Source organism: Etheostoma cragini, chromosome 14, assembly GCF_013103735.1.
Source record: "Etheostoma cragini isolate CJK2018 chromosome 14, CSU_Ecrag_1.0, whole genome shotgun sequence".
Lineage (NCBI taxonomy): Eukaryota > Metazoa > Chordata > Actinopteri > Perciformes > Percidae > Etheostoma > Etheostoma cragini.
Genome location: NC_048420.1, coordinates 12,755,980 through 12,782,534, shown reverse-complemented (window position 1 = coordinate 12,782,534; position 26,555 = coordinate 12,755,980). Strand labels below are relative to the sequence as shown.

Here is a 26,555-nt window from a genome sequence, read left to right as displayed (position 1 = left end):
TCATGGTTTTTTTTCAGCCCAGAAAATGACATTGCACAATTATCTTGAAATGTGATGGATGACACTGTCATGAAATATTGTTTTGCTCGTAACAAGGGAAGCAAATTGCCAGTACCAATTACAATATGTTTTACCTCAAAACAAAACTTTATTTACGCAACCAAATATAATTTTCTAGGCAGTGATGTAGTAAGCGAGAAAATATGAGATGTTTTTGTGGCACGATCTTCCTTATTCTGATGTACAGTATATGTGCAATATTAACTCTACTTTATTGTGAATAACTTTGCATTATTATCCCATCTCAGCAGCAGTTTCTATTAGAACAGCTTATGTGTTACCAACAGAAACTGGACAAACCAGTTTGTACTTAAACCCTGTACTTTAACCTAAAGTGGGCGATGCATTCTCCAAATCATTACAAAGTAGGTGAGGAATGTGATGCAGGAATGCAAGGTGGAAGTCACCCCTCCAAGACATCTGAGCTGGACACAGCAAGTCTCCTCACCCTTCTATTAGCCAAAGTGTTTGTTAGACATGGTGTCGGTGATAACACCTGGTAGTTTTCATTGATAAAGCCTGATTATATATCTGACAGGTTGCTAAATGTGGCTAATTTTACAGACCTGCTGTATCTCTCCCTTCAAATAGGAATTTGTCCTATCTACAAGTTGGAACGTCATCCCTTTCTGAGGCAGATGTTCGACCAGCTGTTTATGTGGAACACAGCAGCACAGACATTTTAAACACACTTATAACAAAACAAATATACGAAGGGGGAAATGGTTCAAATTGTTTTTATTGAAGTAGCGGTACTGTGCTTTGAGTGGAGATACCATTCTTTTTTATGGAGACTTTAACAAGTCAACTCATAATTAAAGTTAATTTTGTACATTTATAAATAATTTTGAAAAAAAAAAAGAAAAACACACAGAAAGAACTTCTCTTCAAACTGACAACTAAATTGCAGTTGGCACACATCTGTTTGTCTGTCTGTGCATTGCTATTGTAGTAGTCATTCGGCCTACTGTACATCACAAATCTATCACAATATATCTATTCAAGCCAGATCCAGAAAAAAACGTCCATGAATATAGAAAACCAACTCAAACAACTTTCACAATTAGATCTTATTTGTTGTCTAAGCTAATAAATCACTGACAAAAACATTTACTAAAGAGACTAGCATAAACACCAATTAAATAGTCCATCTTTTTTTTGACGCAAATTCCGCACACTTAACCAAATCCAACCATTCAGATTATTGATCATGTATGCACCACAATATGAGACTTAGTTGAGCCATTTCATTAATATGTAGTCTTAAATCCTCAAAGTTTGTACAGAATAAAAGAAAATTGAACTCACTTTCCTTAATAACACTTCACACAAAATATTTTGAATCCGTTGACCTCAATGGCCAGAGGAAGAATAATAGTCCTTTGGTTGACTAAAGATCTTTGGCTTCTACTTTGGTGAAATGTAATGTGATTCAATTTGTAATTAAGACTGTTTTAATTCGAATACTTATGAGTTATGCATATTCTTTGGCCTGGTCTCTCACTGACTGATAGTCAGAATTATTGCTCTCAGTGATGGAAGAGTATGCTGACACAGCAGGATCTTGTAAAAACTGTCCTCATCCCACCCGGCCTCATCCCATGGAGTTTTCCCCTGAACACCCTGCACCCATTACCTCCTATTGTGGCTCACTGATCCCTAGTGGTCCTGAAAAAAAAAAAAATTTCACACACCTTCTCAGCCATCTAACCTACATACATGTAGACTACATATAAGGCATTTCCCCTCTGATCATATCAACTTGTTTCTATACTTCAATGATACAATAAAAACAAGGGTCCACGATGAACCACATGGTTTTGGAAAGACTTTATTGTGCTGCACAAGTGAACACAAATGTGGTTTTACATTTACCAAGAGACAGAGAGATAATAACACATTGCACAGACAAACAAGGAATAAAAGTATATAATTTACACATTTCGTTATAAATAAAGTCTAAACATCAGTGAAGTGGTTCATTTTACATAAAATAGAAGTTCTGAGTGGCAACTTAAGTTTTGTCCATTGATCTTTTTCTCTCTTGTAAAAGGAGCTATAGCAACATGCCCACACGTAATAGAAAATATATAGAATATATAGAAAAATCTCCTTTCTGCTGACAGAAGATTGACATGATAACTCTTCAGGCCAAGAGCTTAGTTTCACATTGGCCTTGGTGTTGTTTAACTCATGTTGATGGGCTGCACTGCCCTTGCTCACTCCAGTATGAAAGCAAAGATACGGTACATTGAATGAGAAACATGCAATGACTGCTTATCTATCCAACACATTGCACATTGCGTGTCCATCCAGACATATCTCCTTTGCTTTTATGCTAACTGCTTCTCCGTGCCTGAAGAAGATGATAGAGGGACCTCAAGAAGATCACAAGATGTGAGGCTGTAGAAACGGTAAAGCCTTTTGAAGTGACAGCTAAAGCACAGAAGGATGTAATTTAAGGTAAGCGGTAACCATAATACTACACCCTGCTCTTGCCTTTTAAGTGTGGCTTTGCCCCAAAAAGATCTGAAAAAAAAAAAACACTCAACTAGCCTTGCAATCGGTTGAAATAAAGACATCAAGCAGTGTAGACACACAGCTGATAAGTTGGAACATGTTAGGTTTCCTAGCATAAAACAATCAAATAAAATGAGAACATTAAGCCAAACAGCTCATCTGCCACCTGACTGTGACTTGAAGTGGTTCTGCGTTAGTCAGAAGTGGCTTTACATGGTTTATTACATTTGAAATGCATCAAACTACAGACTCTGCAGTCAAATTTTGTTGCACAGACTTGAATTTAGCAGCAGTATCCCCCCCTCATCCTCCTCGCTGTGGTCAAACAGTTACAAACATGTTGAAGCACAAGCAGAAAAGCGACTGAGTGATGAGTGTGTTATGACTATGAGTTACTAAATACAGTACATGGTGAAACAATAAAATGAAACTTCTTTTGCTCTAATAGTAACATTGTGCACGGAATGGAGCAAATTAAGACTACTATACACAAACACTTTCTTTTGTAGAGGTCAAAACAACTGTGTTGCGTTTCTTCAAAGTATTACAATCGTCTCTTAACACATCAGAGTTTTATCATTTAGATGACATGGTGGGGTCAAGAATGTGCCGCATGGCTTTTATTTATATGTCGTTACAGTGTTTAAGGTGACTTTTTTTCATTGAGTAGGCTGACAATTTTTAAATTCACCTGCAGCCAAATGACATGTTTAATCTAATGGAGCCTACTGACACTATAAATGTGTTGAATGAGGGCCCTATTTGTTAATAAATTGCTTTAAAATAGTGAGTGGTGTTCTGTGTCATTTTGGTCATGGTTGGTGGCACATTAAATCTTAAATCAGAGCATTGCAATCTTATACCTATCAAACACATGAAATATTCTATTGTTCCAGTGTCAGATTTTGCTTTTTTACTGGAATATGTGAGAAACTCTTGCCGCTACTGACTCTATACAAGCATCCTCCCTAAAGCTGAGGGACTGAGCCTAACCTTGCTTCCATTTAGCTGACAGGTGATGATATGATATGACATATTATCATGTTACACATTTTGGCTGGGTGTGTCCCTCTGAAAGGGTCTGATGTCTGATAATCTGGCTATCAGATTTCCTCTTTTCCAAGCTGTCCCTCTGAAGTTTGGTCCCTCTGGAATCTAGATTTAGCAAAGACTAAAGATTCAGGTTGACAAAGCAGCACAAAGGAGATTAAAAAGATTAGATTGTGTTTCTCCTTCTGTCATCGCCCAACTTTGACATGAACATGTTTCACCAGATATTACGCTGAGGATTCTGGGAAGTGTGGTCTTTGGATCAGTAGGTACCTGAGGTGCATAATTATAAGGCAACATAAAAGAACTTTAACTTAGCTTAGTTTTTCTTTGTGTTATTTGGTGCCATAAACCTCAAGTTACAAGCGAAGTACGGAGTGTTGTTCTCAGATGGAAGAGAACAGGGATTGTATTGATCCCAAGAGTGAAGTAACATATAAAAAGAGAGGGTTCAGGGGCTCTGGGGTTGATTGTTGTGGCGGTCACAGCCAGCTTGATGGGTAAGTGAATGCTTAAATTCTGAGACTCTTGAAAACAAAAGGTCTCTGTGGGGTTTTAACATCTGTTTTGTCTCTAATTGTTTCTGCGACGACGGTGGTGATGATGGTTGTGCATGTCCTCCATCGTGATCCTGCCCCACACACCAATCACAAATGTTTCAATCTCACACTCATTGTCCCCGCGAGCAATACGGAAGTAGCCGTTCTCTCCCCAGTTCTTTCCCCAGGAGTTGGCAGCAATCTAAAAAGAAAAGTAAATTTGAGGCAGATTAGATGAGGCAGATTTTATTTTGAGAATGTGCAGACGGTACCTGGTTATATTCATGCAAAAAACAGAACTGGCATCAGTGTCAAACACTCCCTTTCAAATGTATTATTAAAAGCACAATGTTTTGACAAATTATGGGCTGATTTGAGCATGGGTTTGTTTTGCATACTGAAACTACTTACCCAATATTTTTTGGATGTCCCATCAAAGTTTCTCTCCTCTCCCCACCTGGTGCATGAAACAGAGAGGATGGTTACTTAAAATGCATGAGAGTGAAAAGTCAAACAGTACATAAGAATATCCTTAAATAGTTGTGTCAAAGTTGAAATAATAATAATGATAATAATAATAATGGATACTGTCCAACAAACATGTAAACACTTCTCAGCAATGTGTTCCCGAGAACACACTTGGAATTACTGATAAAGAAAAGCAGGAAGAGGTATAAGTAGTGTTCTAGGGGGGGGGGGCTGGTGAGATTATTTTTGGCTGGACAGGGCATACTTGAACTCCATCATTCGAATCCAAAGAACACGGAATTCCCCTTTTCCTTTGCCATTTCCGTACATAAAACAGGAAGGAGATTGTAGGTTACGAGGAAGTGAACACCACCTTAATCCCGTTACAGTAGCTGAGAACAACAACAACAAACAAAACGCACAAACATACGTATGTGAATCTGAACGTAGAGACCTATCTTTACCCTTCTTTCTCACCATAAGCTTGATCTCAGGAAACCTTGGCAAAGGCCCAAAATTCCCATCATGCCATGCACTTTGGTTTTAGCTAAGCCACTGCCAACTTTTAGATGCCTGCCGTTTCTGCTTGTTATGATCATAACATTCTCCCAAAGCCAATTCCCATCTTTCTCTTTTCCCACGAGACTCCCGGTGCCCAATCGTTTGTTTTCTTTTTTAAAGGAAAGAAATGAGTTGTGTGTTTGAGTGGCTGATCTTAGACTATGCCAAGTAGCCTGCCACCACAACACTGGGAGATAGTGCCTTCTATCAGCAAATGTGTTTCTTAGCCCAGTGTTTCAGACGTGACATTGACCAGGAGTAGACACATTAAAAACAGCTGTGTCAACAACTATGCCAACTACAATCTGAACCAGACTGGAGAGATGGGAAGTGTGTTTATGAGAAAGGGCACATTCACACCTGTATATATGTGATTTAATATGCATGCCTGCCTGCCTGCCTGCATTTTATTTGGTACAGACAGAGCCAGACAGAATCAGACCACTGCTGATCTCTTATCTGGCCTCCAATCAGCTCACTTGCTCTGGGACAATGATGGGCATACCGCTGTACCAATGTTCCCCGCCCTTCTCCAACGCCCCTCAGCCCATCACTGACCTCTTCTCGGAGGATTGATCCCTCTCTCTCTGTCCAGTGCAGTCAGGATCAGCGGTCCAGACAATGCCCTTTCCACCACACTGGACCTCAATGCTCTTTCCACAAACTTTCCCAGGCCCTGGGCTTAAAGGAACACACCGCTATGGGATTTGGCCTATGTAAACACACCGATGCCTGTGGCTGGCAGGTTGGAGCTCAGAACACTATGTTGTCCCTAAAACCATGTCGCTGGTACATCCACATTCACTGCCCAGTGAGTCAATAGGAACCAAAGAGCAAAAGGCATTCAGGAAAGCTGGGAATCCACATCCTCATCCTTAGAATCATCTCACATCCTGGATAAGTTCTTAGTTTATTGACAAACTGAAGCTGTAGAGATGTAATTACAGTCCATAGACTGTGAGCCCGACATGAGCACTGTAAACAAACATGTGCATCCACAGTTTTCCAAGAGGACATTTCATAACAGCGTATGAAGCATGTGGTTCAAACAAGCTAAGTACAGGTTTGGAGGCTGAGTGTTTATCATATACATGCATATACATGCCACATGATGTCATATAATGAAATCATAAAATATACATGCAAGACACAAACAGGGGCATGAAAGGCTGCTTGTAAATGGGTTATGTTTTGTCTTTGTCAATGGCCAATCAGATAAAAGAAGAGAGACTGCTTTTATCATAGCACTGAGATTCCCTGTCTGGAGAAACTGATGTTCATGAACAAGCTCAGACACCGAGGTACAAAGTACATCCAAACGCTCACAAATGCACACTCCTCTGCTCTGCCCCTATTGAGTGGTAGCTGCTCATTTTTTTCATTTGGAAAGTAAGACTAGTGTAGCTCCTGACACGGTTTGCCGAGGTAATGGCCAGCAGGAATGCAGTGTTAATCGAAACCCATATAACCCTTTGCTGAGGGCTCAAAGGGAGGCTGGCACAGAGCTCCAAGCACCAAGGGCAGGTCCCATGTTGGGGATCTTGGGACTCTAGGGGCATGCAACCTCCAACCCCCCCTCAGGAAGAGGGACAGCAGAGTGTGACTCCCCACAGTGCTACCAGTAACCTTTGCATATCCACGTCATACGGCCGCTAAAAACACATTTAGGGTAGAGAGAGACCTGTTTTCATCAAAAAGGGATTGCACAAACTCCAGAATGCTAGGCGCGGGGCAATGTACTTGATCAACACTTTGGTCTGTACACCAATTACAGAATAGCTTCCACCTGTTGTCATACTACAGGCGGGTGGAAGGCACTCCGGCATTCAGAATACTCCGACAGGGTCTATGCAGCTGCTCAGTATCTGTTTAGGCCCTGCAGTGGCCAAACCCACAATCGGAGGCACAGAGGATTGGGGGGCAGATTTGATCTCCCAGCTGAGACAGTAGATCTCTTTTGTCTGGAAGGCGCCATGAAAAAGTCTGTTCAGCAGAGGAAACCATGTCCTGCCTGACCAGTAGGGGGCCACCAGCAACAACCTGTGACCCTCCCGAAGAACTCTCTGTAGTGTCAATCAAATCAGAGGAAGCGATGGGAAGGCATACAGCAGACCCGCGTGCCAGGGATTAGCCAGCACATCCTGACTCAGAGAGCTGAAGATCTCCATCATAGAGCTGAAGATCTCCATCATAGAGAACCGAAGAGGCCAGTCAGTCAAAACCACCTAGGCAAAGAGATCCACTTCTACTTTGCCGAAGAGGTCCCAGATAACACACACCGGCTCTGGGTGGAGGTGCCATTCCCCTGGCGAAAGAAGAACCCTGCTGCTAGGGTTCTGGTCTTTCTAGTGGATACACTACCCGCAGGCTGAACAGACAAGGAGCTGCCAAAATTAGGAAGCACCCGGACACAGGCAGCAGCCTTGCAGACTTTGCGGCACCGTGGTGGTTGACATGAAAGAAGGTTGAGGGTTGTGTTGGCCGACCATACAAGCACATGCCGTCCTCTGAGGTATGGCAGGGAGTGCCAAACAGCCAGGTGCACCACAAACAGCTCCAGAACACTGATATGTGCGGCATGGTCTTTCACAGACCAACGCCCCTGAACTGTCCTGCCCTGCCACACCACAGACCACTTCGAGATGGAGGCATCTGTGGCTATAATCTCCCGTCTTTACGTGACGCAGCCCGGTCCCTCCATGGAGCCAGGCAAGGAGGCGCTGCTGCCAAAACCCTGAGCTTCCGGTGTTTGTGAGACCAAGTGAAAGCTGTTCAACCACCTCTAAAGGGGACGCAGCAACAGCAAGGCTCAACAGGACAACTGTTAACACCGACGTCTGCTTGCCCAAGAGACCCAGGAACATGAAATGGGGTAACCTGCCTCGTCAAAACAGAGCACGGACACGGACAATGACGCCCACATGGGGGCCAACATGGTTGTTGTGTTCAAGGCAATGCCAAAAAATGTGAGGGTCTGACAGGGAATCAAGCAACGTCTTTCTAGATTTACTGCCAGGCTCAGCTTGGCCTTGTGGGAGAGAAGGATGTGTCCTGGATCACTTGGCCACAGGATTGTGCACGGACAAGCCAGTTGTCCAGGTATGGCAAGATCTTCATGCCTTGAGACTGCAGAGGGGCAAGGAGCCTAAATAGGAGCAACCTGAACTGCCAGTGTTTGCCTCAACAGGCAAAACGCAGAAACTGTGTGTTGATGTACAATGGGGACATGAAAGTAGGCATCATTCTGGTCTATTGATGCAAACCACTCTCCCAGAGTGACAGTGCCTAACTATAGAGAGCATGCACTTCTAGCTGCAGGCAATCCAGGGCCATGCCCATGATGGCCTGCATGGAGGTGTCCCCCCGCCTCGCTTATTGAGCTCTGGGCTGAGGAATGGGAGCCTGTTGAAACTTGAGAGGCTCAATCCCCACCACCATCATTATAGAAGAGAAAGGCTGAAGCCGTCAGAGAGAACATCATCCTCTGGGACCAGCATGGGCATGGGGTGAAGAGGCCATTGTCTGCCCGAAGAGGAACCCCACAGACTGCACAGAAGTGTGGCTCGTCCATTATGACACAGTATGACTGTAAGATGAAGGGAGGTGGTGCAAACGACCGCCTATACAGCAGAGTTGTGAGTGGCCAGACGTCAGTATAGCCGAGGGAAGCTGCCTAGAACAGCAAGGGTAGTGTTGACAAAACAAGAATATCTAGTCAGCATTCTGCTATTTAAACTAGCCAAGGTGAAAAGTCCTTTGAGCTAAGGGAAGAGGGTGCACACACCGTCTAATCCAGCAGAGGATATACAAACGGGAAACTGTGAAAACGATAAATAGGGACAACCAACTTAAGTGTAAATTAAGTAAAACTTAACACAGGGAGGGGGGGTGCACTGTAATCGGTTGCTAAACCACTGGAAAAATATGTAACTTTGGCAAAAACACTGCAACGAAGGTTGTATAAAGCAAAGAAAAAACAACTTATTACCAGGAGCGGGGGACGCAGATGCGGCCTTCAGAGCCAAGGGCTCACTGTACAAAAGGTAGCTTCAGCAAAAACACAGCCACTTATCCAATGTAAAGCAAAGAAAACAACTCATACCAGGAGTGGGAAGCTTAACGCTCCCTTCACCGTCGAGACTCACCAACCTCTGTAAAAAGGTAGCCGTTACAGCCTTGGAGGATCCGACATAGAACGGCAATGTAGAAAACGCTAAATTCAAGACTTCAGTTAAAGTACACGCAACTCCACGCAAGAAGGAAAAAGGAACAGATCCCCTGATGACACGGGAAGATATAGTCTCTCCCGGGTCATCCAGCAGGTCACAAGTGACATTGTTGGTATACATACTCCAACTGCGCATGCAAGTATTCAGTGCTTTAAGAACCAGGCGGTCAGCAGGGATGAAATAGAACTACCACCAGTCTGTTTGAAGATAGTCTAAATGATAACAACTGTGTTTTGGCTTGGGTGTGGAGAGGATAGAAAGAAAGGAAGCGCGACGATAACTGAGTCAAGATGACCAGCTGAGGAGTAATGATGGAGACACCACAGAACTGTGGCAGAAAAGAGAAGAGGACGGGGGAATAAGAAAATCAGTGGGTGGGGGCAGGTAATCCAGGTGTGCCAGCTGTCTACCCGCCTGCATATTTGTGGTCGCCGTAGTGACTGAATAGAGGGAGGAGGGCGGGGAGGTCTTGTCTTCAGCAGACGGAGGAGTGGAGCCAAGGTGTGTCTCAAAGAGCAACAGACTGGGAGGGAAGCTTCTTGACACATACAATCTCAGTTGTGTGCAAACAAACATACAGGTGAAATTTTTAATTGACATGATTTATCCTTAAACACTTTCTGCTGAAATGGCATCTGTTGAGGATGTAGCAAAAGCAAAAACAGGCACATGGAGACTTAGATCATGAGGAAGGAAGGCAAATGTGTTTGTTCAGAACCCATTCACGAGTTTGTGAAACATGGCATGTGGTTTCCCTGTCAATATCTCCAACTGAACAAAAGCTTTCTTAATCAAAAGGCATACAATCACAGCACAAAAGTGTTTATTTTAAGTATAATCAGGTTTGTGAACAGACCCAAACCTATACTTACAGCTATGCAATGATACAATAATAAGCTTCACAAAACATTGGCCAAATCTCTATCATACACTGTATACTGGTAACTTACCCAGTGATCCTGATTGAATGTGTGCCGTGTTTGCGGTATTGTGGAGGTTTGGTTAAGCTGACGTCAGTATGTTTGTAGATCCCATTCTTATAGACAAAAAAGTCCTCGTGGACCTCCATTATAGCTGCAAGAACCAACAAGCAGGGAGAATTAGTTGGATATAACACACACACGCAATATGACTATCCAGGCTGTGGAAATTTTATGGAAAGGAAAGATACAAATCTTATTCAAACAACAATAAATCTAAAGGTAATAACCTAATTTCACCAAACAAATTCCAATTCCCCCCTGAGTCATACACACCCCAGACATCAAACAGGGCAACGGTGGTTGTGTGTGTGTGTGTGTGTGTTTGTGTGTGTGTATGTGTGTATGTATGTGCGTGAGTTGCAAAACTGAACTCCGTGTCCAATATCTAAATCCAATATCCTATAACAGTGCGTGAACCTCTACTTGTATACACAACACTGACACACACATCTAAGACCTTTTTGTCAGAGAGAAACTCAAAGGCGAAAAGGAAACATTTTGAAATATATTTGATATGAAGCCAAAACGTTTTCACCAGACTGCTAAACAATCAAACAAGAAGCTGGCATAGCCTCATAGAGTCCGAAAGACAAACACAACACCCCACAAACACAAACACACACACAAATGATGACGAGATCAAACACCAGATTATCCAAGGTTGGAAACCTAACACGAGGCTTCACAGTGCATGCATTTGGAGTTGTGTGTCCCTTGGGAGTGTAGTGTTGTTTTGATTTTTAAAAAGTAACACTCACTTGGGAGCGAATGTTGATGATTAAATATCATGTACAAGTTTGCCTTACCTTGAACAGGGCCATTATCCATAATCTCCTTCATGATCTCCTTTTCCTGAGAGAGACGATAGAAGGAACCATTTATAGGCAGAGGAGAGAGAGACACACAGAAAGGAAGATCATTACATGTCAGTGAAATGGAGAGGATGAAAACAACCCCCCGGATGGTAAAAGTCAGATAACAAGATTGAGTCCAGCAGGGCCCTCTGGCTTTAATGCCTGGCTTATTGACTTTACAAGCCATCAGGAGACTGAAACAATAGGCAGTAATGATTTTAAGAGGTATTATTTGTCATTTAGAAGTGATGGATGCTGGACGATAAAACCACGTCGGCTGCAGCTCAGTGGTTGACTTGGAATTAGGAGGAGACACACGGAGCTGCATGCAGAAACAGCTTATGTAAACTCTTCTAATGAGTGTTACATGATATTTTGAGCTCAAATGAAAGGGCAGCGGTGCTTTTGTAAATTATGTTTGTTAGATAGTTGTTTCTTGGCGTTTTATCAGTTTAAATCAGTCAGACCTCTGGGCCATTATGCTCTCATATTGACTAATTCTGTGTTACTCAACTTACTGTTGTGGCTAAGCTGAATGGATGAGGGGCAGAAAGAGTCGAGTTATTTGATATTAGAAGGTAAACACAGAAATCTAATTCCAGGTACACTTCTGAGTCTTGAAATGATAGTAGACCATGATAATGGATGATCATATTTAAAGTGTTTGGGTACCCAGTATGTAGAGCCAAACCAATCTTAACTCAAATCAGAATTGATTACTTTTTAATTCCTTATAATATTTCAATCAACCATCTCTGCCTGGACCATTAAAGTGGCAACAGGCAAGGAAAAATACAAATTCTTGCCATTTACTGATTCATGTTTATTCAGTCAAGTATGCATGAGGAAAGTCTGCAAAAACACATGCGGTAATAAACATGTGAAAGAGATTATAGTCTACTGTTGCAGGACGAAGTCCCACAAATGTACAGTGAGCTTATCAAAGCTGCTTGTTTACTGGAAGTTTGAGAACATGTTGAGCTGGTCGGGTGTTGAACTGATGTGACGGTGTTGACCTGTGAGTAGGTGTGTGTGCATGCACCACATCTGTCTGTTTTATGCATGTATTGCTTTGAGATTGTGCTTACATTGGATGAGAGTCTGTAGGGCGGTGTGGACTGGTAGATGTTGTTGTGGTAGTTGTCCGTGTTAGGGCAGTGTTGTGTGGCCTGCCTCTTCCCCCGACCAACCGAGCGACTCTGCATCATACAGCGGCCCACCTCTGCTGGTGTTTGCTGTGGAGGTCGGTATGGATAACAGTCGTCTGTCACCACTCTGAGAGAAGAGGGATGGAAAAAGGTGAAACATCTTTAGCATGTTGTCATAAGGTAATCACTAGAAGTTATTATATGATGCTTTCCTTTTTTTGAGGTAAAAATAAAATGGAGTATTCACCCTCTACGCCGGAGGTACCACCAGGCTCCATCGATGCGTCCACCTGCACAGCCTCCCTGGTTACGCGTGTCACAGGAAATTAGATTTTGTGGGGAAAGCTGAGGAGTCATATGACCCATTGACTGGATGGAGATTCTGTCTGATGCTACAGCTATTGAAGAGGATGGGCAATGTTACAAAATGTCATGCAAAAAAACTTCTTTTAACACTGAAAAATATGTCAGATTGGAAAATATTACACTCTTATTGTTACAGTTTTTGTCTTCAGGAAGCCAATGTAATGGATGTCTATTAATTTTTTGCAGGTGCTGGATAACAAATTTTTGCACGGAAACATGATATATTTGAACCCAAAACGTGAGACTCTTTGTAATGAGCACATTGTCATGTCCATGTAAAATAAAAGTATTGGGTACAATATTGCAGTGTATTCATTTTTGCCTTTTTCAGCCAATGTCACCTAACCTGTCGAATATGCCAAAAGTTATTTCCCTTTTAAAAATGTGTACTTTCCATTTTCTTTCTTGCACTTAATACATCTCCTAATGATATCCCACATTGTATTCATTTCTTCTATTCCTGCTCTACCTGCAGTTGAGAAAGCCCAGGATGCAGCACAGTTGCCCTGGTCCAGTGGTTCATGAATCTTTCCTGGCCACTTCTCTGCTGAGTTGAAGTAGAGTGGCAGACTATCAGTTTGAGCATCCATGTTCATCTGACAGAGGGAAAAAGCAAGTAAAGTCAAGAAAGCGTAATCACTGTTACATTCTCAAAGAAAAACCCTCAATCCGTATTAAGGAAACATTGATGTTCTATGTTAAAACAATGATTATCTTCATTATCAGCGACAGCCCACATTTAAAAAAAAAAAAGGATTTAGAGTAAAACAGAGCAAATAACAGTTAGAACCGCCAACACAGAATTGCAGCATGGGACTGTGCAAAGTAATTATTTGGAAAAGGTGAAACACATCAGGGGCGGGAAAACTAACACAAGACAGGAAGTAAAACAAGACATGACACGATGCAAACCTACAAAAATAAAACAGCAAACTAAGCGAAACCCAGAATCGTGAGAGACATTACATAAATCTACCTTACTGTAAAAGGAATTTATTCACAGGTGACTAGGATCATTTGATCCAGTGTCAATCTCTGACACTGTAGAACAGACAGAAACCTTTGATCCCGGTCCTCTCCATGAAACCATTAGATCATTTTTTAGATTGAATGAGTAATTTGAACCAACTGAACTATTTCATGGAGGCATCCATCTACAAAATATCAATATCACTGTGATGAAAAACCTAAATAGGATGTTAAGTCTGTGATGGAGTGCAAATATTTTCCTGATGCCACTTGTTCACTTGCAGGTATACACACTTAAGATCTTGGTCTCCATACAATGTTAGATGCTCTCCTAATCTCACAGTTATGTGTGTTAACAGACACATCTTTCTCGCTCTCTCGCTCTCTCTGAGCCTGGCTGCTTGTGCTGCATACCTCCGATTAATAGCGAGGTATTCAAAGCACAAACAGCCACCTGATACGTATCTAGGGAATGTGCTGATGGTCAGGGATTTGAAGTTGTGTAAGGTTAAAGTCTAAACGCACAAACACCTGAAATCTAAAGGCGTGATAAAAGAAGAAAAATGGTTGCCAGAATGAGCTAAATTCATTTAATGAATTTACAATTTTTCATCCCTTACAAAGGAGTCTACCAACAGACATGAAAGGAGAGAGGGACAGAGAGATTTATGAATGGGCTGCAAGGCTCTGATCTAGTTCCTGGCACAGGTAGGGACACGCTGACAGCGGAAGAAGGAAGGGGGAGTTGTGAGGATTTTAGGGTGGAAGTAATCGTGGAATGTTGGGAGACGTAAACAGGGGGAGTGAGGACGGACGGATAAAGGGATGGATGGAGGTGGGAAGTGTAGACTAAAGAAGAGGTTTGCTCTGTATTCCCCAGGCAGCCACCATCCTCTCCATCTTCTGTGTCTGATGTTATGGTTCCGTCTTATGTAATCTGTCTGGGTGAAATGTAAACAAAGACTCAGCGGATCTGAGTGGGCTGAGGTTCCAGCCAGAAACGCCATCACATACCAACAAGCCACCATAATTAGGCGAGAAACGTTTTGATCAGCACTCCCTTGTTGTAATAGGTTTTACACCCAGCACATTGCAAATGATCATATCATCATATCACTCACAGGAAGTATGCAGGAGTGTGTAAAGAAGTGAGAAGCAAAACAATTCACATTTTCTTTGCATTCTCACCTGTCGCAAAAACATCCTGCTCTCCTCTGTTGATCCAACATTTAAAATCTACTTTGTACATAAAAATACTCAAAAATATTAAAGTTTATCTTAAAATCTAGTGGGAAAAATCTTATCTTCTAAAATGTTTGTAATGACACCAAGCTGTATATAAATTGAGACAGAAGAAATCTGAGAAGTTTACACTTTCCGTAATGGTGCAGCTATAAACAACACATAGCAGCAACAAAACAAATGTGTCACACAGCTTCAGTGGGAACAAGAAATAGATATTAGGAGATGTCTGTGATATTAAAGAAGAGCTTATACCCAGTAGCAACAAGTAACATGATATTCTTCCAATCCCAGTATGGAAATTAGTTTTCTTATTCAATTTTTTAAAAGTAAGGTCTAAAGTCAGAGGTGAACGGTTGGCTACACTGAGGATGGTATGGTTTTCATGACTTGCTTTAGGGCACTTGAGCAAAGAATAGGAGTATCAACCCTGAACTTTGTTCCTGGGCCTTCAGGCACTTGACCACCTACTGTACATACTGCACGTGTATTTCTCTTACTCCACTTTTCAGAGACGAAGACTGTCCTGTACCTGGATCTCATTCATATTCATAATAGTCCTGGAGGGTCTCTGTGTGCCCAGGCGGAACCGGATGCCCTCGTCCAGACTCATGCCGTAAAGCTGACTGTAGTTTGCTGCCTTCCACCTGAAAGCACAACATAGGAGGAGCATGTATTTGTGAACATGTGTAATAAAGATCTTATTGTAGAACATCAAATCCCATGAAGTCTGTGTGTTTATGTGTGCCTGTGTTTGTTTGTTTTACCCATAGTTTCCTCTGTTGACGGCATTGATAATGTCCGGCTCCATCAGACAGGCGTTCTGCTCACACTCCCAGCGTCCTGTTGTCCCACATGTACTACAGAGGAGAGACACGAGACCTTTAAAAGGCTTTAGTGGCTGGTATTGCATGAAAATACTTAAAATTTCCATTTATATTCAAAAAGCCATTCTCAACATGATGTAGAAAGACTATTTGAGGCAGAGACAAGTATTCAGGGGCTCAGTGAATATTTGTGTATGACTCAGATAGTCTTTAAGAGAATTTAAGAAAATAACGTCAGTAACTGGGAAAAAAATGGAAAAAGGACGAACGAGGGAGATGTGGAAGGAAACATTTAGCCTTTTAAGGCAGCAGAATGCAGATCCATTTTTGGTTGAAGGAAACAGAGAAGAAGTCAAAGAGAGCAGGATATTAATGATGACGACTGTATGTTTACTTTGGGGATATCAAAAATAATGTGATGTGTGTGTGTGTGTGTGTGTGTGTGTGTGTGGGCTGATGGTGGAAAAGTATCTTAAGTGAATGTACCAATGCAATAACATAAAGTAAAAGCCCAACAAAGTATTATCAGCAAAACATACTTGCTGATACTAGTATACTAGTATTCACTATGGACCGGCCCATTAACATTTTTTATATATAGTATTGGTTACTGTACTGACACAAAGCTTACTCACACAAATAAATCACCATGCACATGTCTAGAGTTCATCTGTTGCTGATACTAACTAAACAGTTTGCCCAGAGTCCCCTAAACCTGCTAATTAATTGTGTGAATCTATAAACATCCATATAATATTTAGGTTTAATCCCATATATGTCCTAAAAGCTGTCTGGACGAAACAAAATACCAAAACTGAGGCCCTACTTTTATAAACTCTGTATTCTCCAACCAGGATGGCATAAAGAATGATACAGAATAATCTTTTTTTTTTAACGTGATTATACCGTGATTTACACAGTGATGTGACTTTTCAAAATAATAAAATAAATACATTGGTGGGTCAACCTTTGGGTCTTCATTTATTCAGGAGACATTCTGTAATGTTATGCTGCTCCATAATTCATGACAAAAAAGGGTTTGACATTTTAGGAAATACACTTTCTGCCTGTAAAGTAAATAAGTTGTAAATGTTAAAGCGCCCATATTATGCTCATTTTCAGGTTGAGTTGTACCAGAATAGGTTTGCATGGTTTCATTTTTTAAAAAATCAACAAAAAACAACAACGTATTTTTGTTGTGCCGCACATTGCTGCAGATCCTGTTTTCACCCTGTGTGTTTACGTCGCTGTTTTGGCTACAGAGTGAAACATCTCACTTCTGCAGTATCTTTATTGGGAGTCACACATGTAACGTGGCTAGGTAAGATAACATCAACTAGATAACTCTCTTTTCAACTTTGGTCAGTACAAGACAGGATTAGCTGGGAGACTTTTTTTAAACGAGGGCACACTTGTGGAATACCTGCAGAACAGGGATATGTGAGTAGTTCTTTTGTAGACTATGGTGAGATAGTGTGTGTTGTAGCAGTGTTTTGCTATTGAGAATGAGCTAGCATGCTAGTGCTAGCATGCGCTATGGTTAGCCACCTCGTCTCGGCTAGTGACATAGAAAGCCGTGCAGATTTTGAACAGCTCACCCAGAGACTGAAGGCAGAGGACGTTTGTATGCAAGTGGGAGCAGCAGAGACACAAAATAAAACCCCAAATCCCAGAAAAAGTGATTATTTTTAGACTATGGGCCCTTTACCAGCTAGTCAACACTAAGTTTGGTAGTGGTAAACAGCTAGCCTAGATTTTTCAAAAGGCAAATAATGAGATAGATCTTGTTTGTATAATCAGGATTTTAAGTCTTTAAACTAAACTAACTGGCTGATGGCTGTAGCTAGTTACATTGACAGGTGGTGGTTTAAGTCTTCTCATCTAACTCTCAACAAGAAAGCACATAAGCATATTTCCCAAAATGTCAAACTATTATAACGTTTAAGCCCAGTCTATCCTAGCACGCTTTATCAGTAAAGGCACATTTCTTACTTATTGTTGCTCTCTATATCTTAAAGTTGCTCTCCTTATGTCCACACTAAGCCTTACTGGACTAGATTCAGGTATTATGTACAATGGATATTTTAAATCATTATTGGTGTTTTCTTGGCTTCTTCTGACTGTAAAATTAGAAATAATAAACGAGTGTATTAGCGAGATAATGAGGGGCGATTCCCACACAGGCACGTATAGACTTCCAACCATAAAGTCGAAATTAGACATCATGTTTACAGAGAGGAGTGTCTGCCCCAAAAGATTAATAACCACACACAATGATGACGCCAAATTCCCCTTTAGTTACACTGAAGCCTACAAGGTGTGTATTACCTCTCAAACTGCACTCCTCTCTGCAGGGTCACTGAGACACACACACACACACACACACACACACACACACACACACACACACACACACACACACACAGGAATAGGCTTTATGACACACTCATGAAGACAGGGGGACAGAGTGTGACGGAGAAAGAAATTGGACGGCTCTGAAGACAGTGGGAGGCCTTTTCATTCTCCATCACACTCACAATTAGAAAAAAGTCCCCCCTATTCTTCTGAGACCATACACATACAAACACTTGCATACATAACATGTAAATACACACACCTGGGTGACATGAGATGCTTTGTCTGGCCAATCCTGCCGGATCAGTGGGAACATAGCCATGTTTGTATGTGTTTAGATATGACATGGATCTGTTATCTGAGAAACTATACACCATCTTAGACCAAACTGGCATTGGCTGTTGTCCAATCTAACGCACATGCAGACAGAGCAGAACTTCTGTCTTATCACAACAGCGTTAGATGCTGCTTCAGAGCTGTTTAAGATTGCGGGTGCGAGCAGGAGGCAGGGCATTTTAGATCATTTGGAGCAGATAAAGAATAAAAGAGTTGCCAACAGCTTGGGAAGGAAAATGTCTCAGCTGGGGATTCCATTAACACAGAAGACTACCGCTGTTATCATGGTGTATCTTCACACATACACAAGCATTTATTTTATACTTCATGCTCAATCAGGTTGCGTTTCTATGCTGTCTCGCACTGACACACTCTGCCCAAGAGTTATTCTAAGATAGATCATAACTAAAGATTAAAACAATTGTAGCCTACTACTGATGGGCAAAGAGCAGATTTTTTTATTGACTGTATCAGTAATATTTGGCTCAAGTTAGTGGTAAGTCAAGACATGTAGGAAGTGCAGTGCGGGAGCTCGGCCCCTGCTAATTAGAGACTTTGGAGGGAAAAGAGGGAGAGCTGCATGTTGACTCAAAGCGGAAGCCATGTCCTCCACCCTGCAGCCCTGATTCTGAGAGCTGGGAGGATGCACATTTGGGAAATTAATAAGTGGAGAGAGTAGGAGTGGGAAAAGGGAGTGTGTATGTCCCTGTGCGCCACTGCTGTGGTGCAATATTTCAAGCATCCATGTGTATTGCCTTAACAAGCACGTGTGAGGGTGTATGTGCATAAGACTCTTTTGTGTGGGGTGAAAGGGGGAGTTAGCACATAAATGCTGTTTTTTGGTGAACTTGGAACCCTAGAGGTTATTTTTACCACGCAGCTCAGTCTTTTTCAAGTCTTTTCTCTAGAAGAAACGCTAGACTATTCATCAACAGCTATCCTCTCCTATCTATGCACCCATCAGACACTTGATAAATGATGATAAATGCCATGATAAAAGTCATACTTCAGGCCTGTCAGATTGACACAGTACAGCTTCTGGAGTTGAACAGCTGCGAGATATTAAGCAGAGAATGTCAGCAAGGTCAGCGTGGTTTGGGTTAGACGTGTCGAGACAAATAGCCGCAGAGCGTTATCGTTGCTTGAAGATAAATACATTAAGCATGTTAAATCAACATTTATGTGAATGTTCGCAGACATTTGCAGTTTTTTTTTGAGGAACATCAAATGACACAGATGTGGGAAACCACAGCTGAGGACAGGTGAGGAATTCAATTTATCTTCTTCCTGCCTTCACTCACTTGTCCTTCTCTGTCTCCTTTCTCTAGTCTCTCAGAATCAGTTTCCTTGACTGCCGTTGATATTATGCAGAAAATGACACAAAGAACAGCCACGTGCAACATGCCTCTGTTGGCCTCGGGGTGTTGAAGGCCATGGAGATAAAAGACAATTTGCCGTCACTGAGAGCTAATCTAAAACACTGTTTTTAGAAACTCTTAGCTTCATGTCAGGGTCGTAAAGTAAAGAGTTATCCATCAGTATGCTACACTGGAAAATAATACAAAACCAAACACTGTTAATCAAAACAGTCAAAACAAGAATATATGAGCGCTGTATTTTAAAATACAGACTTACGTTTGTGCTTTAGAGAGAGTGGAATTTTATCTCCATCAATGTAAGATCAGTTTAAAAGCTTAACAGAAAATATAAATTATGAATAAATGTACCATGTTAATCAGGAGGGGGATGTAAGACACTGTTTGAGAGGTTGGCACACAACCCGAGATAGAAAACCTTGGCATGGATCCTGTTTTGATTTATCTTTCTACTTTTGTTCCTCCTGTTGCTTGCACAAACTGCCCAGCTGTTCTTTACTGCCTAACAGATCATAACAAAGAAGGCTTTGGAATGAATAATAACTTTATCAGCATTACATACATAAATGATAGCCCCTTGTTCCACCTTGTGTTTTTTCCTATTTCATTACTCTTATACTGAACTATAGGCCTTTTTAAACACCAGGGTTTTTGTTTGACTTGTCATTGTAGAAAAAGCATAGGTGATACTAATAACACTAAGGATGGCTCTGTTCAGACATGCACAATACCGTCATCATGAAACGGCAGCTAAACGGAATTCAACTTTCCTTTTTTTTCCTGCTGTCAAAATAACTTCAAAGACTAGAGACCATCTTGCAATGGGATCACAGCAGAACATCGCCAAGTTGGGTCAGGGGCGTAAAGTACGGGGCTTCTTTCATTTTTGATTTCAGCCCTCATTTCGACGTCAACTACACACCTGTGAAGTTTTGTGACTGAATCTTACACAGTTGCAATGCTAGCACTGTATTACTGACAAAATCTGGCCACAGAAATGCAACACATACATGCTGCACACACATATTTTGTAAAACCTGGCCAACTTTATTTTTCAACTACAGTACAGATCTCAGAGGTTTTAGGAATACAAAATACTGTACGTCATCGTGAAATTTGCTGCACAAGACACCTACAAATTGTTGTAATGGTGCATCCATAAAAACATGGTACCTTGGGCTTGAATACTTCACCCCGTACATAATTTAAACATTATTTATAAATAATTTATTTATACTGTTTATTGTATATAGTGTATAAGTGTTAGAACAACTTGATACAGAGAAAATAGATGAAATGGGGGGAAACAATGTTTTTCAAGCTTTAAGCTATGTGGACATTTAAGGAAAAACCAAGGATTTAAGAGGTTAAAGAGAAATAAGAGGAAGAAAGAGGGGTTTACAAACCATAAATTGCAGTTCTCTTTGTATGTTTGCCCTGATAAGAACTTGTTGCCATTTCTTTCGCAGGTGCCTGAGTGGAGATAAAAAGTAGCAACTTAATAAATATGCAAATATACAAGTTGGAGACAGAGATGCACTTAGATACATACCACCCCTACTTAATAGTGTGTGTGTGTGTGTGTGTGTGTGTGTGTGTGTGTGTGTGTGTGTGAAATATGTGAGGTCTAAGGAGCTCTGGGCTCTAGTAATCCAGTGTAGGAATGTGCCGTTAGCTCCTTTCCTGCCTCCCTCATCATGCTTTAAACAGCTTACGCTCCACTTCACCACCTCTGGTGAGACAGAGGGAAGGGGCCACAAAAGTAGCCAGTCCACTACATCTATAACTAAGCACCCAAAAAATCCTTAACATTAGCGCTTTGAGCTGCAGTGCTCCACTAAGAATTGTCACAAGCCATATAAATGATTTAGCGTTGACACGCAATGAATTTGACCCATGAAACTTGAAGTTGGTACCCTGCTAACTTACAGATTGGGAGAACTATGTTAACTTGGTGACAGATTCACAAGCTAATTTACATTGGAAAGCAATGTCAGTGGGAATTTAGGGTATGAGCTGGGGGAGAATTTACAGTGTGAGCATGTTTCTTCGCCTCTGGTGCTAGGCCCAGACCTGATTGTGTGATTTATGACTGAGGCCCTCTGTTACCCATCGTCCCCCTCACAGCTGTCTAGCCCAGCACTCTGTCACCACAGAGCTGTGACAAGTTACACATTGACATTTAATGGTTTAATAAAAGTGAATTATGTATGTGGTTTCTTGTAATGTGACACTTTGTACATAGCATTAATGAGACATGATGTGAGCCAATGTTAAAACAACAAAAAAACTATACACTGACTTTGACAACATATTGAGAAAAGTCCAGCTGAATGAAGCATTGAATTGAGTTATGGACTACAACAATCTGGGACTGCTGGACGGCGATAAGAAAAAGGACTGACTGAAAAAAAATCTGTCACATCCTTCCTTTTGAAGCACCATAGCTTTTCTCCAGGCTGCGTGACTGTGTGGTCAGATGCCTGTGTGCAGACTCTTAAACATATATTAGTGTTTGCGTCACACCTCGTGATCACCCTATCTTGTCGCCCAGAGAACACATACCTGCACCGACCCCTTTGTGTCTCATCCTGTCTGTCTCACCCTCCACATAGCCCACATTCCTTCTCCTGACCTTCAGTCATCCCTCGATCCACCCCTCCTCCCTCCCTCCCTCTGTCTGGGTTAATAAAAAGCCTACTGTTCCCTGCTCTGTTCTCAGGTAGGCCTCTGCTGTCACTGGCACATTTTACATCTCTACACTGAGAGGACGGTGCTACAACTGTTTAGGGAGTCCAAATGTAGTCAAGTGAACAGTTAGATAGATGGGGAAAATTAGTTAAATCTTAAGTTCTCTACTTAAAAACTGTACCAAAATAAGAAGGGGAGGACAGTGCCTAAAGCCTTCCCTTCTGAGATTTGTTGATTAAAAAGAAATTGAACAGGCATAAAAACAGATGTCGTACACATGTCCAATAATTTTCATATACAGTCCATTATCTTAAGTATGTTTCTTTCTTGTAAGCTTAAGAAAGCAGTTAATTGTAATTTATTTTCAGGTGTCATGCCACTTTGCGTTGTGCTTTAGTACATATTAAGTCCGTGGGGTTCTGTTATGCTCTCTGACTGAGTTTAACAAACTATGACAGGCCCAGACACACACCTCTGAAAACTCCTTGAACACATTTGCTTGTGCACGCTTACCTATGAAAGGTGGCTCCACACCAAGACAATGGCCCCAGAAGTCAGGGCAGCAATCAGAGACAGTGCGGTTGCAGAACAGGTCGCAGTAGCAGATGGTGTCCAGGTAGGGAACCGTGCAAAGGTCGTCTCTGCCTGGGCAGCATCCTCCTCTCCTCTCGCAGTAGGAGCCAAACGGGTCCCTGATGCCGCCAACATGGAGCGGACTGGCAAGCTCCCTCTTGGTCCTTCTAGACAGGATTCTTTCTGCAGTGCTCTCTCCCACCACCAGGAGCAGCAGCGCCGCCACAGTCAACAGGAAGAGCCTCATGATAAATCTGTGAAAGGAGGCGGAAGGGAAAAAGGATATAAGATATTTAGATAAAGATAATACTATATATTCCATACCCTTGTATAATCTTTATTCTTTCAATTGACACTCATATGATGAAGTGGGAAAGATGTTTGTGAACGTCAAATGCTGCAAACTCCACAGGATGAGAGGGGAAGAGGTTGCACTGTGAGCCGCATAATTGGGGTTTGACTGCTGCCAACACACTAACCACCTCCTGCTGAGGAATTCACACTGGTACACATGCACTCAGTAACACATGTACACACAGAATATACTTTAAAACAGAGCTGGCAGCAAACTCACATGATCCTTGGAGATCAGCTGCTTATTTCTTTCCAACTTTTCTTTCAAGCATGTAAGATAAACAGCAGCTACATATGAAAATACACAAATTAAAAGAAACTGACTGAAAAGAAACAAGTATGCAATGATGGGGACAACAGTCTTTAAACATGTTGAATTATGTATGATGGGGTTACTTCGGGCCTCTTACTTCTCAGCCCTTCATGAGATTAATTGATAAGTGCTAGTATATAGTCCCTCTTGAACTGTTATTTTCACTAATGCAGCACTGTTTGCAATACAGGGACATATAAATCCAGCTGCACTATAATCACCCTGTAATTAAATGTTTGTGCGTGTATGTGTGTGTTGAGCAACCCAAAACTCTCACTCTTAACAAAGGTCAAACAATAATCCGTGTGTGTGTGTGTGTGCGCATTTGTCTCAGGTTCCTGAATGTGTGAGTGTATATGGGGCCAGACAAAGACAAGGGGTATTCCCGCTGCTTACATAAATAGCATCATTAATTATCCAATCAGATCTCATAGCACAATGGCCACTCTGCACATAAAGCAGGGCTCCAGGAAGATCTTTGCTGTCCTGTGGTCTGCATGACTGCACCTTTAGTTGAAACACACCCACACCCCACCTAGACACACACACGGGCATATGGCAGCATGAGATGGGCAGGTGTTGTGGCAATGTGCAGCAGTGCAATAAAACACCCACCAGTCTGCTCAATGAGCTGCAGAGGCCTTTAGGTCAAACTGTCTGTGTACTGTCTTAGTACAGTTCTCAGCCAATGTGGGACATTTTCACCTTGTTAGTCCATATCCTCAGCTGCTTTTCTTATGACACAGAAGCTGCAGACAGCTTTAGCCAAGCTACTGATCCCACACTGCGGCCACAGGACAGATGAACCCTCAGCAAGAGCAAACCTTACACAGACTAGAAGTATTAGAACTGCACTGTCATGTTCTTGGCTGGACCTTCATTGCAGCTTCAGGCCTATGTTCACAACTGTTTAAACACTTTGATGAATCTCTGATTATATCGATACTAACAATAATTTCAATATTAACGGTCAGTTCACCCAACTTAAATAACATAAGAGCAGCATCTTTTTGCAATAACAGTATCTGTTGATGATGCGCAGACCTCAGTGTGAACACTGTAACTGCTTTCTCCTGAAGAAAATGTCTTATAAAAAGCTTTTAACAGCACGTTGGACGTGTTAAAGTCATTTTTTCAATTTTGTTGGCACCAGAAATAAAAATGCCCCCATTGTATTGGGGGTGGAGGCAGAAATATTAGAAAGCTCAAAACCTGGAATAAACTAAAGAATAATTCTACATATCTGCCAGACTACTAGAGGTATGTGACATGTTATTTTGTAATATGGGTGAAGCAAACCTTTAATAATCCATGCTTACTGTGCACTTTGTCCTATGACCACCTTCTTTCACTTTCCCTCCCAAGGCTAAACTTTGAGATATCTCTGCACCACCCAACAAAGAATTCAGGCATCTTGGCTCAGTATATCTACATTAAAAAAGCCCTTTCAGCTCCAGTTCCCTCTATGCCACACAGTCATTGGCCATTATCTGTCAAGAAGAACAGAGAGGATTTAAAATACTTTGCAGGTGTCTAATGAGGCCTGCAGCACAACATGTGAGTGGCAGGATGACTGGTCTTGGTTTGTTATAAGTCTCAATGTGAATTACACAAGAGGAGCTGCCACAAATTCACTGCACTCAATAACCTCTTGAAAAAAAATCTCACCTTTCTCCCACTCATTTTCTTGAACCTAACCATAACTTGAATGTCATATCCTACAATCCCACACCCAGAAGGCAAATACGTCGTAACAGTTAAGACCTTGACTTACCGGTAGCCTACTTGAGTTAGGTGCCTCTGGCTAAATAAAGCACTGAGCTCGAATCTCAGAAAATTACTGATTGGCTAAGACAAATCAAAAGACCTTTAAAGTTTCCATGTGTTAAAAAAACATATTTAAAGTAACATGAGATCAGTATCAACCCAACTGCGAAGTTGAGCCTGCACTTGTCTGGAGTCTGGCATAAAGGCGGGCTGCTGTTCAGAAGTGAAGAAAGCTCAAATTGTTGTTACCTTGAGTTGAGAGACAAATCCTGGTTTTTTAATCCGAGAGAAAACTGCAGAGCTTTGCTGATGTGTTGCTCAGGAAGTCATCCACAGGTAGAGAGGTAAAAAGTAAGTCTCTCTTGTGTTGTATCCTCACTCTCTCACTGGATCTGGCTTGTCAGTCTTCTCTATATACAGCCAGTTAGAAAGGCTAACCACTCCCCCCCGACCCCCCTTCATGCTCTGTCCTGTCCCCTGCTTCACTGCCTCTCCCTCTCCCTCTCTCCCTCTCTCCCTCTCACACACACACACACACACACACACACACACACACACACACACACACACCTTTCCCTTTGCTATCTCATCATGCTCTACTTTCCGGATCAGACTGGAACCTTCTATCTGAAGGTGAAATAGTTTGCACCCAAATTTCTTTTACTCTGCTTCTTCTTCTTCTTCTTCTTCTTCTATTTTCTTTCCACTGTCACTTTCCCTGAGAGCAGCAGTGGTTTCCCCTCCACTATCTGGGCTTTGTACTCTTTAGGGACAAATCTACTTGTCTCTTTGTGGTAGGTACTGCTGACCTCCTGTTCACCACCTAGTGGTTATGGCTTGCAAAACTTTAACTCAGGCTGCAAGGAAATTATGGGATAGCCTGTTAAAGACCTCCCAGCTTCTAGAAACTTACAGTAGCCTCCGGAGATGAAATTTGGCAGGTGTTTTAGGGAGGCTGAGTACTTCTCTAAATG

The 26,555-nt window shown here is 41.8% G+C and overlaps 1 protein-coding gene across 1 annotated transcript; it reads right to left on the bottom strand.

Moving 5' to 3' along the window:
• Positions 1–1,875: 1,875 nt before the first annotated feature.
• Positions 1,876–26,075, bottom strand: tinagl1 (tubulointerstitial nephritis antigen-like 1). Its single transcript, XM_034893032.1, has 12 exons — positions 25,831–26,075; positions 23,088–23,401; positions 21,290–21,356; positions 15,757–15,849; positions 15,522–15,636; positions 13,248–13,374; positions 12,660–12,810; positions 12,353–12,539; positions 11,217–11,262; positions 10,378–10,501; positions 4,581–4,626; positions 1,876–4,371 (listed from the first exon to the last, which is right to left on the bottom strand). The coding sequence occupies exons 2-12, from the start codon at positions 23,392–23,394 to the stop codon at positions 4,204–4,206; spliced, it is 1,431 nt and encodes a 476-aa protein (XP_034748923.1). The 5' UTR covers positions 23,395–23,401; positions 25,831–26,075; the 3' UTR covers positions 1,876–4,203.
• Positions 26,076–26,555: the final 480 nt, after the last annotated feature.